A 19,083-nucleotide genomic window follows, 5' to 3' on the forward strand; every position below is an offset into this window, starting at 1 on the left:
TACGGACGGACGGACAGACAGACAGACATGACGAATCTATAAGGGTTCCGTTTTTGCCAGTTGGCTACGGAACCGTAAAGAATGGGGTTTGATTAGGTACCAGTAGGTAGGTAGGTAGGTATAGCTAAATACACTGAACTAAGGAAAATAAATATACAAAAAAATTGTTGCATATTTAGTCCCCTGTACGAATAGCTATATATTTTACATAAAAATAAATTACATTTCCATTTAATTATAAGAAAAATAAGAAACACTCTCAAATTTCTTCATACATTTTCGCCCTATCAAGAACGCGGCGAACGTCGTAACCGCCACTGTACAAGGCACGCTGATATTGAATGTTATTTTAATGTCCTTAACGTCGATATTCGTACTGACAGACATCGACCTACTAATTTTAGGGACTACTGGGCCTTAAGCCCTGATGGCAGGGAAATGGGCAACGTGAGAATGTATTAAAGCAAATCTCAAGTCAACAAATTATGTTAAACTTTAATTTTAGAAAAGACTAGACTTTCACACATTGACCTTAAATTAAAATCCAGATATTTTAAGAATTTATTTATTTAACATAGTATTTTATATGATTATTATATTTAAATCTTCCAATGTCATTAATAAATGATACTGTTTAATTTAGAATAGGGACCATTTGCAGTATCTGGTAGAACCAGAACTACACTGCAAACATTTTCTGGATTAAACCTCATTCCACAATATAATAATTATACCCACATTTGCAGTACCTACCTAACTATACAAATCGCAATTATTTTTTTGCCAGTTTCTCCTTCTTAAAAATATTATTTTTGTGCATGTTTGATCTCAAATGTCTTTTGTAGTCACTCCTCATTGAAAATGAGCGACTGCATAATTCACATTTGAACCTGTCTTCTATATGCTTGCTGTAAGTATGAAGTCTAAGATGAGTTTTAGTATGAAAGCTCAGCGGACACTCGGGGCATTTGTAAGGCCTGTGCTTGGTATGAAGAAGTAAATGCTGCTCGATACTTATTTTACTCTTAAGCTTCCTACCACAATGATCACACTCGTACACTTTTTTACTGTGGCGACCGACCTTGTGGTAGTACAAGCTATTAACACTCCTGTATTTCTTGCCACATTCATCACATTCATGACCATTTGGATCACTTGTGTGAACTCTAGTATGCACTCTCAAATGATTAGGATGTGCATAACCCTTCCCACAATATAGGCACTGGTACTTTTTAACACCGGCATGGGAGATCATATGGTACTCAAAACTAGATTTATTTTCTTTAATAGCTCCACATTCACCACACTCATATTTTGTGCTGCTGTGGCTAAGTTTGTGTACACCCATTTCACAAAAGTAAAATTCATTTTTACAAATACCACATTCAAGTTTTTTTGTTGAATGTCGTTGAATATGAGCTTTTATTGATTTAAGACATTTCGTTTTGAATAAGCATTCTTTGCAACTGTAAGGTGGTTTCGTATGTTTATATATGTGGTATAGGTAAATAAGCTGAGAAGAAAATGAAATATTACATTCGTCGCAAGCATAGCATTCATTTTTGTGCTCCTCTTTGTGCTTTACAAGGTCAATGCATTTTTCAAAAAGTGTTTTACAACACATACATTCATGGATATTTTTTTCATTTTCTTGACTCTTTATAACAGCTTTGGTCCTATTTTGTTTAGTTTTAAAGATGACCTCTTTTGTACTCTCTTGTGCCTGTATTTCTCTATCACTATTTTGTATGCTCTGGGAAATTTGCAGAAGTTTATTTTCATTCAGGTTTTGTACCTTGAGTCTGAAATTATAAGACCTCAATTAAATAAAGCACTTGTAATAAACATTACGAACTTTAAAAGGTATTGTGGAAAAATTTAAGCTTAATTTCTTGTGGAAAATAAATTCAAATTTACCATTACGTAATACCTCTATTGTGCGAATTGCAGACACAATTATAGATTTTCAATTCTTATGCGGCAGCCAGATGCCGCTTGGGGATTGATGGGTTAAACTTGAATGAGCATAACTCAAAAGCTCTAATCCATCACCAATTAATCAGTAGAGTGTGGCTTTGAGTAACTATTCCACAATACACTAATAGATTTTTCTAAAGTTTTTTCTGCTTACTTTGTAATTTGTATTTAACCCTTAATTGGTTGCATGGGGTCAGATCACTTTCAAACCGAAAAAAAATATGTCCTAGAGTTCCAGGAATGCAACGACGCTTTTGGTAGTTTCCTAACTCCTATTGAGGTATCCTAAGTGGTAGCCGGTTAGCTAGCGATGGTGCATGTGTCGCTACCCTCTTGAGTGCTGACCCCATGCGACCACTTACGTGACTTCTTTTGTCACAAGACAAGTTTCCATTTTTGTAATATTATGTTTAATTGTTAAATTATTTTTGATATAATTTAGGATCACTTATAAAAATATTATGAGTAAGTATATCATTCTATTGACAACATTTTTTTATATAATTGCTCTGTAACAATATCAGTATAGATCAAGACAGTGAAATACGCTGGCACCTGGAAGGTTTCTGAAGATAAAAGAGATTTTGCAAGCCTATAGCCTACGAACTTCAAAACTGCACCATTTTGTAACGGACATGAATCTGTAGACAAGACTTTAGTGCCCAGTGATGTCTAAATTAATCCCTGACCACTGGATGGTGATGATGATGATGATGATGAGGGTGTGATGACCACAAGTGCGTAACAAATCACACAAATGAGGAAAATATGTTTGTCAGTATTATCTTAGGACTTACTTCCTTTAGTGCTGCAAAAAAAATCTGACCATCAAAATGAATAGGTAATAGATTTTTTAAGTCTATATCAACCATAGTGATATTTATGAGATTTTGAGACTGAGCACTAACTGATGGATTTTTTTTAGTTGTATAGAGGCTAATGAAGGTTTTTGATTATTAAGATTAATTATCATAAAGCACTCGTAACAATTCACATGATTAATTCTTCGTTTTATTCATTTCTTCAACTTAATTTTCATTTTTTATTTGTGGTCAGTGGAGACCCCATGCGACTACTTGTGTGACTTTTTTGATGTGCCTAATTAAGGGTTAAAATATATTGAGACAAAACAAGTGAACATAGAGTGAAAGACAATATTTTAAAAATACTTACTTAGGTGCTTGGCGCAATTTATATTTCTTATAGCTTCTACTGTCCTCATCTACATTATCACTCATTTTAACTTCTTCAGACTTATTCACTTCTGTTTTTTTCTCTAAAGAATCAAGTTTATAACTTGCATCAGCATTGTTTATTGCTTCTGAATCATTATGTTCATCAATATATTTTAAATTTGTCTCTTCTAATAATTCATTAATTTCTACCTCGTTTTTAAACTGCCGTTTACCATCCATGCTTCTAGTAATCTAGTCCTTTGGGGACTGGGGTTGCACTTTGCTCAATGTTTAGAACTTGAATAACACCTACCTTTTTAGAAATAATCAGTGTACTGTGTATTATAAATATTTCTATTTTATACATCGGTACTAATTCATGGCGAGAGGATCAAAAATTGCATTAGAAATGCAGTTCGACAAGGCTTTATTTGAACCACAGATTACTAGTATATATTATTTGAACGTAGGTGACATTGACGGGAGCGCTGCTGGACGCTGGTAATTGGTAAAGGAGAACTGTCAAAAATGACGTTTTTGTATGATAGAAGCATAGATTAAGGTCTCGGAGCGTGCGAAGTGGGTGGAGGGGATAAAGAAAGCGATTGCCGCGCTTGCCGTGGCAAAAATATGCAACCAAATGAAAAACGCGAGAGTGTACAGTAATGCGCTCGCTTTCCTCGCGAGACCCTTTGTCTCGGTCGCAAAATACCGACACCGGACCGAGAAGGTCCGAGACAGGCGAGGCGAGGCGAACGCACCCATTTACACTCTCGCACTCGGGCCGCCTCGCTGTGTCTCGGCGAGAGTGTACAGCCGACATGACACATGCCCCTAAAACTTCGTTTGAAATATGTCACTACTGACGTGCACGTTCCGAATAGTACCTCAATGGATAGAAGCGTTTAGGGTAAAGGCTGTCACAGACAGAGCAGGTAATGCATGGAGGTATTACACTATTGGAGGGAGCCTTATATTTTGACAGTTGATAATGTTACTCTTTCTAACTAACGATGCAGTAAGTTGAGTGAAAGAGAAAACTCATATCGGTGTGTAAACGTCAAAAGCCTGTAATGTTATGTCCACAGATTACTAGTATATATTTGTAGATTATTATATATGTCCTACCCAGTAGAACATAGCAAAGGAATCGGTCTGCATATTTCATGTTTTACGTCGGCTGTACACTCTCGCCGAGAGCTCTCGGGCGAGAGTCTCGTCTGAGAGCCCCTTGCCCGAGTGCGATCATGTACATTCTCGCTTAGTTCAATCGCAGTTATGAACCATTCACCATGCATCGAAAGATATCATTGTAATCTAAAGATCTATAATCATATTTAATTTTATTTCTCACATAATGACTGATAATGACGTTTATTATTGTTATTTTTCTGTTCTGCACTGTCTAGCGGCGCGACTAGTAGTGAAAAACGCGAGAGTGTACAGTAAAAGTAATGCGCTCGCTTTCCTCGCGAGGCCCTCGGGCGCAAAATACCGACACCGGACCGAGAGGGTCCGGTGTCTCGGCGAGAGTGTACAGCTGACATTAATGTCAGCTGTACACTCTCGCCGAGACACAGCGAGGCGGCCCAAGTGCGAGAGTGTAAATGGGTGCGCTCGCCTCGTCTCACCTGTCAGTATCACTACGTAACAAGAGGTCGGACTTAGAAGAAAAAAAAATTAACATTTATTATTTTTTTAAATTGAAACTAAAGTTAAAATTTTTAAGTGCAAAACCTTCCACTCTCAACATACCAAAAATGAGGAAACAGACGTTATAATAACAACGACAATCGAAGCAGCCGAGGATCTAAAGCAAAGGCTATCGCTACGAACTGGCAACAAAGTTAAAGCTAAAGTTCGTACCATGGCCTCTTTGCTGGTAAATGGGACAAAAGAAACCTACAAAAGGTTGATAGTTGACGAGGCCCTCATGAACCATTTCGGCTCAATCGTCATGGCGAATCAGTTAACAGGCGCCAACGATGTCATCCTCATTGGAGATATTAACCAACTCCCGTTTATAGAGCGTGAAAACCTCTTTAAACCAGCATCACCCAGGAGTTGTCTTGCACACACAGGAGCCCTATGGATGTGGCATACGCCTTAAGCATGGTCTATAATAACATATATTCATCGAAGGAAATTGTGCGGTCCCTAAAGCTAATGAAGTATACAGGAGCGAGAATACCTAAAACCGATCTAAATACCCTGTATCTTGTCCACACACAAGAGGAGAAAGCAGCCCTCACTAATACAGGCTATGGATCGGGAACGGACTCTCGCGTCCTCACAATCCATGAAGCTCAGGGATTAACGAGTCCCTCGGTGATCATCATACAACCAAGTCCCGAAAGCTGGCAATCCATGACAGCGTTCCTCATGCAGTTGTAGCCATATCCCGGCACACTAACACCTGTGTCTATTACACTGACACTGATGGAGACGCTGTGGCAAGCTTCATAAAAAGAGCCACGGAGGTGTCAACCGAACACATAAAAGATTATAACATAAAAATGGCTATAAAAGACAGGAACGATAAAGTCCTAAGCCACATGACGGGTAGATTCGACACAGAACGATATCTCTTTAACACCCTAGAAACTCCACCCAGCTTGAGTGACCCCTCTCCACCAAGCCAATGTCACAACATCTAAAGGCAAAGGGTGGAGCAGCATAAAATCTAAGGAAATCGAAAAATGTCGGACCTACTGGCCGCCACACCGACTAGGACCTCACCGTTCAAAACATTAATATTATTATTATGTAATTTATAAAACAATAAATATATATTTATTTATTATATGTATGTATATGTATATATACTGTCCATGGCGTGATGGACCACAATTAATTAAACCGCCACACCGACTAGGACCTCACCGTTCAAAACATTAATATTATTATTATGTAATTTATAAAACAATAAATATATATTTATTTATTATATGTATGTATATGTATATATACTGTCCATGGCGTGATGGACCACAATTAATTAAAATTCATATCTAATATTATTTCAATTATCCTTGGTGCGAAAAATCTAAATAATAAAATAACAAAAAAAGGATATGGACGAACAGTCCATAGACGGCCACAATTTTATAATAAAAAAAAAACATATCAAAAATTAAAAAAAAAAAAATGAGCTCAAATGTACATAGCTAAATAAACACAAAACAATAAAACAGATTTAATCCACAAGGTTTAGGCAACAAATCCGTCCGCTGCTTACGCTCCGATTCCGATCCAGTGGACGCGCAACTTTATACATACACACTTAAGTATTATTACTTTGTTTTGTTACACCCTGTACATACGACAGCTGAAATATATCGCGTGGGCTCAGGCCAGCTGTATACCACCTCACTTGATCAGAGGATTTTCCCTTAGTGGCCGCACCTCTCATAATCCCATACCTTCCTTCTCCTCCTCCTCCTTCTTCTTCTTCTTAACAACCATTGCCTGCAGACTAAAATGTTGCAAACTAAAACAGGGACCTAAAAATCTGAAATTAATGAAAAGTTTTTCATTTTCCATAAATAAATTATTATAGTTCATAACCTTAACGTGCAATTAATTACTACAATAAATCAATAGACACATTTCAACATTTTCGAAATTAACTGCATACATACTGATACATTATAATATTTTCCATGAAATAATAATCTATCTTTTTCATATTATTATAGTTTAAGTTGTAAATTATTATACAAATATGCAAATAATCACTATGACATACTTTGTATTAGAACACAGTATGACATAGTTATGTTTTGCTTCAATTTATCAATTTACGGTTATATTTACATTTTAGAATGGCTTATCTTTTGTTTTTCAATAATTAATCCACTAATTTACAATTTTTGAAAGAGTTGCTACAAAATAATTTTCACTAACTGAAAATCGAACTTTGAGTTTTAAACTTCTTCTTAGTCTTTTTTATCAACCAATCACAGTCGATCTTGCTTAAAAATTGCACAGATTATCCAACTTAATTTAGTTGCTACGTTTAAATTTGGAACCCAATTTTTTTTTTGTTCGAAAGTTTCACCCACCTGTTAGTATATTTGCAATGTCAAGGAAAATCTGAAGGCTGAATTTTTGGCAAAGTGAAAATAAATAATTATTCTTAACTATGAAAATAATTAATAATAAGGACGTAGCGGAAACATGGCGGAAAGACTCAAAAGTCAAAACAGATTCTTTTATTGATATTGCTTATTATTGTCTTTGAAAGTTGTTATTTTGACTCATATAACAGCCTGTTAAATATTTAACGGACCTCCATAGCAGGAATTAAATTTAACGCCGTGTTAGGTGATTTGACATGACATTAGCGTATGGTGGAACGCTCGATAGCTCTAACAGGCCGTTAACTGATTTAACAAGCCATTATTTATTTACCATTGCTTGATGAAACTGGGTCAATATCGTAAATCGATTCGTAATACTATGGACCCTTCGAGTTACTTGCTATTAGATTTACTAGATAGTTTATCAGAACATGATTCGGATTGTGATTTTGATTTCTGATGCGCGCAAAATGTTACAATATGTGCTCATAACAGAACGATGTGAATTGAAGATATTTGATTGAAAATTAAGGCTCTGGGGAATAGACTGCCTGCAGTGCCTGCTGTGAAGTGCTGCGGGGCTAAAATGGTCGCTTTGAAGAATCATGGTATGAATCATAATATGATTCATTTTTCTAAAAACGCAAAATGCAACTCTGCTTGCAATTTATTTCTATATTTTTGTACGTCGCCGATTTGAAAAATTATTTCAGTGTAGATTATTTCAGGGCTATCTACCCATTTGTCGAGGAAGGCTATAAGCTTATATTTTATTATGCTAACTAAGACTAATAGGAGCGAAGAAATACAGGAAAATGTGGAAAAAACGGGGTAAATTATTCGAAAGGGCTTATCTTACGAACAATCACGAATTACCCCTTTTTTCTTAGATTGATTTGAAAGGGATGACAATAGTGTCATAGATGTTGCCACTTTTTAATTTCTTCACTTTCTTAACAGACTATACTGGAGCAATTTTTATTTTATTTGGCAGTTGGCACAGATAAGAAGAGGACCACGTGAAGGATCATATGCTATTTTTGGTGACTAATTTGTCTTTGATTTACGATGTTGTATGAATGTACGCGGGCGAAGCCGCGCGGAACTTCTAGTTTTTGATATTTAAATATTTGGATTGAAATATAAACCCTTAAAATTACCCAGTTATTGCAATTTACGAAAGCCATCAACAATTATAATTGTCACTTCTATATGATACTTACACAAAAAATTGTGTACCGAATACATGCATAAAGTATGCATGTATTCGGGTCACATTTTGTAGACTCGCGGACACAATTTTTGACACAGTTATTCTTCCATAGTTTTTATTATTCGTAGAGAAATAGTGAACGTTTTATTTTTCGTTTTTTTCCAAAAAAAAATTGAAAGTCATCGTATTTTTATCGTAACTAGCTCAATTTTTATGCTATTAACTTTTTAAAAAGCTCATTAGAAAGTTATTTTTAAGCACTTAAAAAAGTCTTAAGAAAGTGCATGTCTTAAAATGCATCGGTTTACCTTTATTTAAGTTTGAATGCTTAGATTTAGGTATTCGCCGAAAGAAAATATACTGTTACGGATACGGTCAAACCAGCGCAACTTATTGAAGAAACGCAGACAGCGTAAATCCGCTATTTGATTCTAGATGGCGTTAGGCTTCTAGAATGGTCCACTGGCGATGGCGTAGGTTTGGTCGACTCTCGGGGGCGCTTGCGGCTTGCGCAACCTTAAGGAGTGAGCACACTGAGACGGGCCGTGCCGGGGCTCATCGCAAAAATCCGCCTCCATACAATTTGTATGGAAGCGGAAATCTGCTGCGCCCCGACACAGTGCGCGATACGCGCATCCGCTTCTATACAAATTGTATGGAGGCGGATTTTTGCGATAAACCCCGGCACGCTGAGCCCCGGCACGGCCCGTCTCAGTGTGCTCACTCCTTTACAAGTCGAAACATTAAGATGGGATTTCACCAAACACACATAAAACTTAGTTTTATAAAACTTAGTTCCCATTGAACGCGTTCATGATGCGACGTAAATCTCGTTTTGTTTCGATTGGATTTCACAAACTTCTTTTGATCGCGATTATTAAATCTAAGTTTACTAACGTCACGCGATTATTTTACATGTTTTCGTCATTTTAAAGCCTTTTCACGTTAATTTAACTACGAAATAGCAAGAAACAATACATAAACTAACAAACGCATGTGTCAAAACTGTCATCTTGACATTTCTTTTGTCTATGTTTTTCGTTCCGCCATGACAGAGCTTGAACGGGTTTTATAACGTTAAACTTCGGACTTTGGGCGTTCAAAAGATAAAACTCGGATTTGCTGTGAACGCGTTCAGTTTATGCTGGTGAAATGCATTAAGTACAATGTTATAATCGCGTTTATACATTTTGAACCGGTTCAGAGTGCTTTGAACGCGTTCCATTTCTTTGGTGAAATCTCCCTTAAGGCGGGGATTAATCTCAATCAAAAACGATAACCTTGCAAAGACCAAGCGTATACGCATCGCAATAAGATTCATTTTAGCTTAGCATAAAACTGTAGGTTCTCGGGCGGATCTTCTCTATTTTTCATGTTTTTTTTAAATATCTTTGGAAATAAATATTAAGAAACAAAATTGTTCGGTTAAAGAAATTTTAATATACATTTACTAACAATTTATTCAAATAAAATGTATAATTATCCTAGTTAATACTTATATTTCGATGAAATAGAGTTTTTTCGGAGGTGAGTTTGTAAATTAATTACAGCCAAAGTATTACGTTTTATTAAAATGTTTATGGTTTAAGGTATTTTGACTATTGTGCTTTATATCTCATATTTTTTAACACTTCGTTATTATATTGGAACTAGGTAAACCGGGAGTCACGGAATAACAAATTGGGGTTTATCCTCGCCCCCGCTGCACGATCGCTGTACGTCAAATCTAAAATTTCGTTTTAAATTTAAAAATTAAAATAAAAATCTAAAATTAAAAAATATAGGTGAAAATAATTTTGAAATTAACCTAACAACTCCCAAGCGGCTCATATGGGCCGCGATAAGTCATAACAATAGATTTCTAAGAATTCGCGATCGGAGGATTACCACACTTGTTTACGCGAATTTTGTACATTCGAGAGAGGAATGTTCACGTACAGTCCAGAACTCGTCTCGACCCGTATAAAATATAAATAGTCGCAGGCAGACGCAGTTTAGTCTGAGCGATCTTCGAGACGACTTCGGAGTGAAAACAAGTGATTCTAGTGGAACCTACGACTTAGCTATGACCTAGGACAGTGATAGTGCTTAGTGTTTTGGACCTAGTACTTTGTGTGACCTAGTGTTTGTGAATAAAGTCTTCAAGGGAGTTTGCAGGTCTTTCTCTCCAAATCCTTCGAACCCTAGCACGTAACAATACATACTATCTATACCTATAGCTCACTTTGAAAGAATATAAGAAGGTATTTCAGAGTAAGAATTAGTTTGTTTTTTATTGGCTTCAATTTTGGTAATTACACATTTTTCGTAAAAACCTATAGTTTCTTAGTTAAATGTGAAAACCCACTTTAACACATGTATTTTTCTCACGCAAAAACATTATATTCTTTGAACTTAAATAACTCAGAAATTATTGCTTTATTCCAAGAAAATTATATAACAAATTTTGCTTACAATTTGTGTGTCTATTGATTCCTGGAGTTATTTTTATTAAAAAAAAACACCCCAGGGCAAAAGCGTAAGTTGGCACTATGTCACTTTTGTTTCGGTATCCCCAACCTACTCACCAATTTTTATAAAAACGATGGAGGTTGAACGAAATCGCAGGTGAAAGCTAATTACAACTCGGGCGAGTTAACTTGACACCTGGCTTAAATTTTACCCCTCCCTCGCTTCCCCGCGCAGCACCCCGCTCTCGTCGTACGCGTCCAGTAGCGTTAGCATATTATATCTGTTACCGTTACACGTGTGTTATTGAGTTTGCGTTTAGGAGTTATTTGTTAGTAGTTAATGGTTATTGTTTTTGGATTTTTGTTGAGTTTTGTTGTGTTATTTGTTAGTTGTTACGTTTGAACGTTAAATTTGTTAAGTTTTTGTTATTCGTATTAACGTTTGAACATTGCCGTGCGTCTGTGGTATGAATTAGCTACTCACGGAATATATTAATATGAAGCTAGATACAAATTATCGGACGCATCCAAAAACCTCGTATTCCTGCTGGGGAACCCTTGGGCGAGTCCAACTCGTACTTGGTTAATACTGTGGTTAGTGTAGCCCTATAAAAATAACTAGTTCCGGTAACGTAATTTTTTTTTTGAAATAACTTAAAATAAAAAAACTTTTTGCACTCAGTACTTAAGAAAAACGTCAATTGAACCAGGTGTCATGTTAATTCGCCCGAGTTGTAGCTTCATGGTGAAAACCTTCATTGACTCCGCTATAAGTCAGTTTTAAAATCATTATACAAAGGGCAAATTGACCCCATTGTTGGCAGTCATCACTATACATTATAAAACAAAGTCGCTTTTTTTCCCTCATGTCCCTTTGTTCCCTTTAATCTTTAAAAACCGGAAGTAGAATTTTACCCCGGGCCGCACTACCAAATTTTATGTATACTCGTAGTGCGCGCCTGATAAGTCTGCGCACAGTCAAAATCGGATACTAATTTTTCCTACTAGAACTTAGTTAGAGCTTAGAACAAAAAAAAACTACTGTAATAAGCAAAGAAAACACCCCAGTCACGCGCTGAGTTATCTGACACGCACTCTAAGCAGCACACAAAATAAACATTGTAATAGGTATTTGGAGTTTTTTAGCGCGGCTAGTGGGCGCTCAGTACGTTATTTTAAAGTCAGCCCCACTTTATATTTAGTCTTAAGCTTCGGCCAAACATGCGCGACCAAAGCGACTGCGAAGCGGGAGCGTCTGCAACGCGGGACGTTTGCGGCGGCAGAGCGGGAATAATCTACGGTTTCGCACCGTAGACGCGGTGCGCGCGCAGGTGAGCACACCAGTTTCGCGTTGCAGACGCTCTCGTCCCGCGTCCCGCGTTACTGACGCGTAGGTTTGGACGAAACCTTAAAGTGACAATAACCAGATAAATGGTGACCATACGTCTATAAAGCTGGCATTCTAGTTTTTTTGATCATATATTATTAACACTATTAATTTTTTAAAGTGAAACATGTTATTAACTCAATATCTTTAATCCGTATAGATATATAAATATAATAAAATATCTATTTATGTATATAAAAATGGTTTTTCAATTGTGTTAGTAACGCTAAAACTCGAAAACGGCTGAACTGGTAGGGCTAATTTTAGTCTTAAAATATTCGTAGAAGTCCAGGGAAGGTTTTAAAGTGACAAGAAGTTCACCGGGACAGCTATATTATAATAGATTGAATTAACTCTTGTGAAATACTCTAAGAAACCATTAAAATTACTGAAGCTTTTGTAAAAATACAAAATATACACAAATACATACATGCAAATAGTAAAAAATAAGGTACGTAATCCGACATGTAAGCTATGTTTTTATTTTTAAAGAAAGTACATAATATTAAGTTCTTCTTAGCAGCAAGTAGCAGTATACTTAATATGAAATCAAAAACAAACCCGGTATGTGAGTTGTTAAATAGTTGTTAAAACGTCACATAATGAATAGATAGCGACCACTTGGTCTTTTGCTTTTGCTCAGCATTACTATGTGGAACATTTTAGAAATGCTATTATGCGGACCTAAAAGACTCTATCCTGATAGCCCGAGTCCTGAGGTGGCTGGGCGGGTTTAGGCTGAGCTCCTGGCACGTGGTGGTGGTGTCTCAGGTGGCCCGGCCTGCGCGGTGGTGCCAAATACTCAAACATACTCTGCGTGTGCTGCGCCAACATGTTCGCAAGATCACATGGCATTGGATCCATCCAGAAGAAATCATGATTCAAAGCCGTGTCGGCATCATACCTGTAATTTTTTTTATAATCAATGATATTATAGATTATAGGCTATGCCCAACTTAAAAAATATAAGTAGACGAAACTGAAGGGGAAAATATAAGATTATAAATATAATAATAGCTCCCAAACCGGTTTTAGTGATGGTGGCCGGTTTCATTGAAACCAGGCCACCTATGCAGGAGTAATTTTATAGTGCCCAAGTGTGTGCGCAGTACACAAGAGCACTCTTTATTCCTTTACTCTCATAACCCAGTGCGACGGAAGACCGACACGACCAGCGAGAGATCAGGCGCAGGACCGACTTTTTACATGCCCATCTGACGCATGGATCGTCTTACTTGTCAGGTGATAGCATTTATCCAATGCGGGAATCGAACCCACGACCTCCGAGTCAAGAGCCGCGCTCTATACCACTCATAAAGTTAATATACCTAGCAAAGTAGAGCAACAATCTTGAGCTGCCAAACAAAACCGAAATTGGTTTCATCTGTGTGTAAAAATATATATGCGTACATCTTATATCTTTAAACGAGCAATATATATATATATTATATATATATATATATATATATATATATATATATATATATATATATATATATATATATATATATATATATATATATATATATATATATATATATACATACTAATTTATATATATATATATATATAAATTAGTATATAGGGGGTTTCGGGGGCGATAAATCGATAGGAATCATTCTCAGAAAATGTCTTTTTATTCGTGTTTTATCGATAATCGATAAACTGAAAAATATGACTCTTCCTGACATCTATTGGCGAATAATAATACTATTATGTGAGCAACTAATTGTTTTAACGACCAGCAGATGGCGTTATTAAGTAACACGAAGTCAATGAGTGTTTGCTATACCGAGCAAATCACGGTCATCCAGGTACTACACACTTACACAAGCATTATCGAACATGATTTCTATGAGATTAAATTGTTAACGTGCGGCACATGCCGGCTGGACGTCAAAAATAACCTCCTCCTTTTTGGAAGTCGGTAAAAAGAGTGCTGCTGTCATGTATCACACGTCTCTTTTTACCACGCAGTGTTACTGATAGTGACATCTCTCTTGCTCAGGCCTTTGTTTCTCTATTCCACTAGGTATATTAACTTTATGATACCACTTTTAGGCGTTTTTTTTTTTTTTAATATAATACATATTTATATTATTATATTAATAATATTTTAATGAAGTAGTTTTTACAAATAAAAAAATTATATTCTCACTAACCTTTTAGCAGGGTCCAATTGTAACAATTTGTCCAGTAAATCACATCCATAGGGATCCTTGACGTAAGGTTTCAGTCTTTCCTACAATTTACAAAATACAATAAAGTTCTAGGTCAATTGTCACTGACACTTGACGCGTCAATCTTAGATGTTAATAGGCTTCATTTGGTAAAGTTGCGGTGGGTTGATCATGCCCGTAACTTTGCCTAAGCGGTGAGTGGAGCACCATGGGGTTTTAGTGGGTAGTTCCTCGGAGAGTCCCATACAAACAAATAGATTCAAGACATTCATTAAATTGTGCATACCTTAACTTTTCTCTTCTGCCCTTTAGGTAGCTCCATTTTATTGTAGAGATCTAAGTTCTCAACTCCGGGCCAAACGTCCGGTGTACATGATCCACACAGCTGAGATATTAATATGAGCTGTTGCTGTTCCGTGGGACCCTGAGATTGAAAAAATACATAATAAATACATATTAGACCCTTGTTCACATCAGACTACTGACTACAAGCCTGCCAATTTTTTCTTTTAAAAGACTATTTTAAGAGAGATTTCTGTGGGAACATAAAATTAGGTACGGTTTCCATGGTAAAAGTAGCCGATGTCATATCCTATTGTTATTTATCTATTTAATGTTCATGTAAAATTTTATAAAAATTAATCTGAGAGTTTCGGAGCCAGTATAATGCAACAATGTTATTTTTTAAATACATATAATAAAAAAAGGCAACATTAATATTTACTTGGATCAAATCTTCTCTCTTTCATTTATGAATGTAAGACAAAATATAAATAAATAATTGTAGAGATTTTTCATTCAATAGATAGTTCTGATTTACCTGCATAATAGGTGATCGAGTCCACATTTCAGCCATAATACAACCAGCACCCCACATGTCCACTGGAGGGCCATAGTTGCGGTCACCTGTAAATATTACATTCATCTGGAGGTTATTAATTTCAATTAAAACGAAAACAAAACACAAATTATTATTATGACTGTTGCTTCAAAATCACACATGCAACAGAAATAATATAATAAAGTATCATCAAAGTCATCATGTACATGTTAGATAAACTTTTAATACTGTTTCGTTGACACAACATATTTTTCTATTAACATCAGTTTAAATTAAAACATGTTGCTCATCCTTACCTAACAACAATTCAGGAGGCCTGTACCACAATGTCACAACTCTGTTTGTATATTTATTGGCTTGTCCAGACTTCGCAATGCTGAATGCCCTTGCCAGACCAAAATCTGCCAATTTTAAAATTCCATTTTTTGTAATAAGTACATTGGCAGCTTTCATATCTCTATGCAATATTTTATTGCTATGTATGTAGTAAAGTCCATTCAGCAACTGCTGCATGACCTTTTTAATTTCCCCTAAGCTAAACTTTACATTAACATTAGACAGGAGACCGGCTAAGTCATGCTCACAAAAGTCAAATACTAAATAGAATGTAGATCTATATTTATTGTGAAGAGTGGCTTTTGTTCTACATATTTCTATGAGATTAACGACATTATCATGTTTAAGTAGTTGTAAGATTTTAATCTCACGAAGGGCTGTTATAGGAAATCCTTCCTTTTCGTTGTCCATCAACACTTTTTTCATGGCCACAAATTTTTTATTACTGTTCCTGGCTCGTGCTTTGAAAACTTCTCCGAATGTTCCTTGTCCAATTTTAGCAACTTTTTCGTATTTAGAAGATTCGTCACAAAATGGGAAATCAAATTCTTCGATGTATTTCTCTTTTTCTCTCATATTGAGTATAGTGGAACTCGTACTTAAAACAGGAGCAGACTCCCGAGGAGCGCTCACGCCTTGCATTTTGGACGCTATTTTGTCGGATTTACAAAAAACTTGGAAAGATATGTAACATATAAGTATATGATATAATTTCAGATTATATAATGTTGCACCTCCTCCTTTTTGTTTTGTACAAATAATTTAAATAATATTATTTTATTACATGAAGCATACAATCACAGATTATTAGTTTAAATTTGTAGACATAATCACAGATTACTAGTTTATATTTCATACAATGAAACAGAAATTGTTTGCCAAATATCAAATGTCACTTGTCAGTTGTCAGTTGTCAGTTGTCAACTTGTCAAATGTCAAGACACAAGACAATTTTTTTTTCTTATAATGGCACTTCGGCTATAAAACCATGGCCAGTGTCGAGTAAATTGCGGGAAACAATGTTTTAGTATAATAATTTCGTGTCTAGATATTATCTAGACATGAAAGGTTAAAGTGTTTATACAAATAAAATTTTTACACGGCAAGGTTTTAATTGTTTGGTGTAAAAAAAATTGAGTGTCATGTTCTAAAATACCAATAAAATACTAACAATTTCAGTCAGATTTTAGAAGTTAAAAATGCATGTGCAAAGTTAATAATTAGTGTCAATGTGAGTGTCATGTTCTAAAATCTGACAGAAATTGTTAGAACATGACACTCCATTATGAAGTTGACAGTCAGCTGCCAAACTGCGAAAAAATGAAACGAACACGGCTATTCTTCGTGTTCGTTTCGTTTTTCAATGCACATTGCGCATGCGCAAAGTTAAAAATTAGTTTCAGTGTGAGTGTCATGTTCTAAAATCTGACAGAAATTGTTAGTATTTTATTGAACATGACACTCAATAGGGAATATGCATGATTTTTTTTCATGACTTTAGTCCTTTATATCTTTATAAATGAGAATAAAACATAAATAGGCTTCAAAATATTCAAATTATTCTTTAAATTGAAATTTAAAACATTGATTAAATTTGTACCGTTCAAACGCCGGCATTTAGCGCGCCATGTGGATGACGTCAGATGTTATGTCCCGTGTTTGTTTCCTTTAGTGATTCAGTTACTTCGTACTTATTTTCGGGTTTATTTGCTATTGAGATCATGGAAGAGGCTAAAAAACCTTCTTACAAGTCAATGATATTCTATGTTACTAACGTAACTAGATTGGAAGTTTACGGTAGCAACGCGTTGCCACTTCGAAGATGCCTGCAGACATATCTCATATACATAATGACATAACGAATATATGACTTGACATTGTCTTTTGAACAAAAGAGTGGTTACGCATTTCTGAGAATCTTTTGTAAGACATTGCTACTCTAGTATTTTAGAAACTCATTGTTACAAGTATTGTGTGATACTGAAGTGCAAAAGCATTACTAGAAACACACCTGACAAAGTATTTTTCGTATTCCAAACGATGTAAAAATACGAGAACCATGGTGTAAGATGATGAAAAGCGATAATGTATCTCCATAAATCATAATCGTGTTAATTACTATTGTAATGATCATTTCAACGTAAGTATGCTGTGTATAAAGCATACTTATGTTACTGTTAAACATCTTCATGCGATTTAGTCACAAGTAAATTTTGCAATAGAAGATCTGAAACAAACAAGTAGCTACTTACGTAGGTACCTACTCAACATAAATTGTTCATAATAATTGGAATATCTAATATATAAAAATTCTCGTGTCACTGTTTGTGCGCGAACTCCTCCAAAATGGCTAAGACGATTTTGTTGAAATTTTGTATACTTATATACATTTGTTAGTGCTGAGGTTTTTATTCACTTTTTAAATTTATACTAGAAATAATTATATGGCAAAACAACGTTTGCCGGGTCAGCTAGTCTAATTAAAATCGTATAAAATCAAGATTTGATGCAAAATATTCTAACATCATAAATGCATCTATTTTCGGTAGATAGTCCGATTGTGCTTTGATAAAACCTGAAAAACTAATTTCTAAAACCTAATATACTGCCGAGCAGACACTAAAGCACAGTATGTGCAAAATCATGATTCGGAGAAAAACGCGTTTAAAGTTTAAAAACGTAAAAAAATATATTAAAATGTATTTGTTTTGTTATTTTTCAACTTTATCTCAAAGGGAATAACGTAAACTTAATCCTAGACGTAAAGAATGCCCTGAAAACCTCATGAATAATTTATTACAGGCATTAATATTTTTGGGGCCCCTTTACTGCACAGAAAAAAACCGAGAATTACATATTAAAACGCAGTAAAAAAGGTGCATTACTGCACTTTAGTTAGTTTTGTGTTCTGTAACATAAAAGAAGTAGTGCATACAAATGAAACAGCATAATAATTTAATTATGAAAATTCTATTTTTAATAATCAAATAGGATGCGTTTTCATTTGAACTTCGTTTCTAAGCTTAAAATTTATTAAAAAATCTGCATTTTTGCATAAAAAACTAACAATTATTATCTTCTCTTAGTACTTTAACATCGTTATTTTGAAATAATGCTTAATTTTTTTTTAAATATAATAGTACTAGGTGTACTATATTTTAAAAAATACCATTTTTATTGTGCATTAGGAATACTAAGCACTTCATTATACAATTAATCAGTCCATAATTGGCACTGAAAGGAACACAAAAACTATAGAATGGTGGAACTGAGAAATAAGTGGTATATTAATAAGTAACAATTTTTTTAACTTATCAATTGTTATTAATAAGAATTAAAACCGGCCAAAACTAAGCGATTACACTTATCGTTAATTAATATGGCGTCATTTTAACCATTTTTGATATAGTAAAATCTAATATTGACCTCACCATGCAATAAT

The 19,083-nt window shown here is 35.1% G+C and overlaps 2 protein-coding genes across 2 annotated transcripts; both read right to left on the reverse strand.

Annotated features, from left to right (window-relative positions):
- Positions 1–588: 588 nt before the first annotated feature.
- Positions 589–3,597, reverse strand: LOC121725562 (zinc finger protein 625-like). Its single transcript, XM_042112575.1, has 2 exons — positions 3,151–3,597; positions 589–1,802 (listed from the first exon to the last, which is right to left on the reverse strand). The coding sequence occupies exons 1-2, from the start codon at positions 3,390–3,392 to the stop codon at positions 773–775; spliced, it is 1,272 nt and encodes a 423-aa protein (XP_041968509.1). The 5' UTR covers positions 3,393–3,597; the 3' UTR covers positions 589–772.
- A 9,139-nt stretch (positions 3,598–12,736) lies between these two features.
- LOC121725434 (cyclin-dependent kinase 9) lies at positions 12,737–16,398 on the reverse strand. The gene is made up of 5 exons (XM_042112413.1): positions 15,602–16,398; positions 15,285–15,370; positions 14,751–14,888; positions 14,447–14,526; positions 12,737–13,188 (listed from the first exon to the last, which is right to left on the reverse strand). Exons 1-5 carry the CDS (start codon positions 16,281–16,283, stop codon positions 12,969–12,971), a joined length of 1,206 nt encoding a protein of 401 aa, XP_041968347.1. The 5' UTR covers positions 16,284–16,398; the 3' UTR covers positions 12,737–12,968.
- Between the last annotated feature and the right edge of the window lie 2,685 nt (positions 16,399–19,083).

Source organism: Aricia agestis, chromosome 3 (assembly GCF_905147365.1).
Source record: "Aricia agestis chromosome 3, ilAriAges1.1, whole genome shotgun sequence".
NCBI classification, from domain to species: Eukaryota; Metazoa; Arthropoda; class Insecta; order Lepidoptera; family Lycaenidae; genus Aricia; species Aricia agestis.

Bases quoted from the DNA above. Each gene is read 5' to 3' on its own strand.
- LOC121725562 (XM_042112575.1), bottom strand. From the start codon at position 3,392: ATGGATGGTAAACGGCAGTTTAAAAACGAGGTAGAAATTAATGAATTA. The intron at 1,803-3,150 runs GTAAGTATTTTT...TTATAATTTCAG, and splicing joins AAATTGCGCCAAGCACCTAA to ACTCAAGGTACAAAACCTGA.
- LOC121725434 (XM_042112413.1), bottom strand. From the start codon at position 16,283: ATGCAAGGCGTGAGCGCTCCTCGGGAGTCTGCTCCTGTTTTAAGTACG. The intron at 15,371-15,601 runs GTAAGGATGAGC...TAATATTTACAG, and splicing joins GCCTCCTGAATTGTTGTTAG to GTGACCGCAACTATGGCCCT. The intron at 14,527-14,750 runs GTATGCACAATT...TGTAAATTGTAG, and splicing joins GGCAGAAGAGAAAAGTTAAG to GAAAGACTGAAACCTTACGT.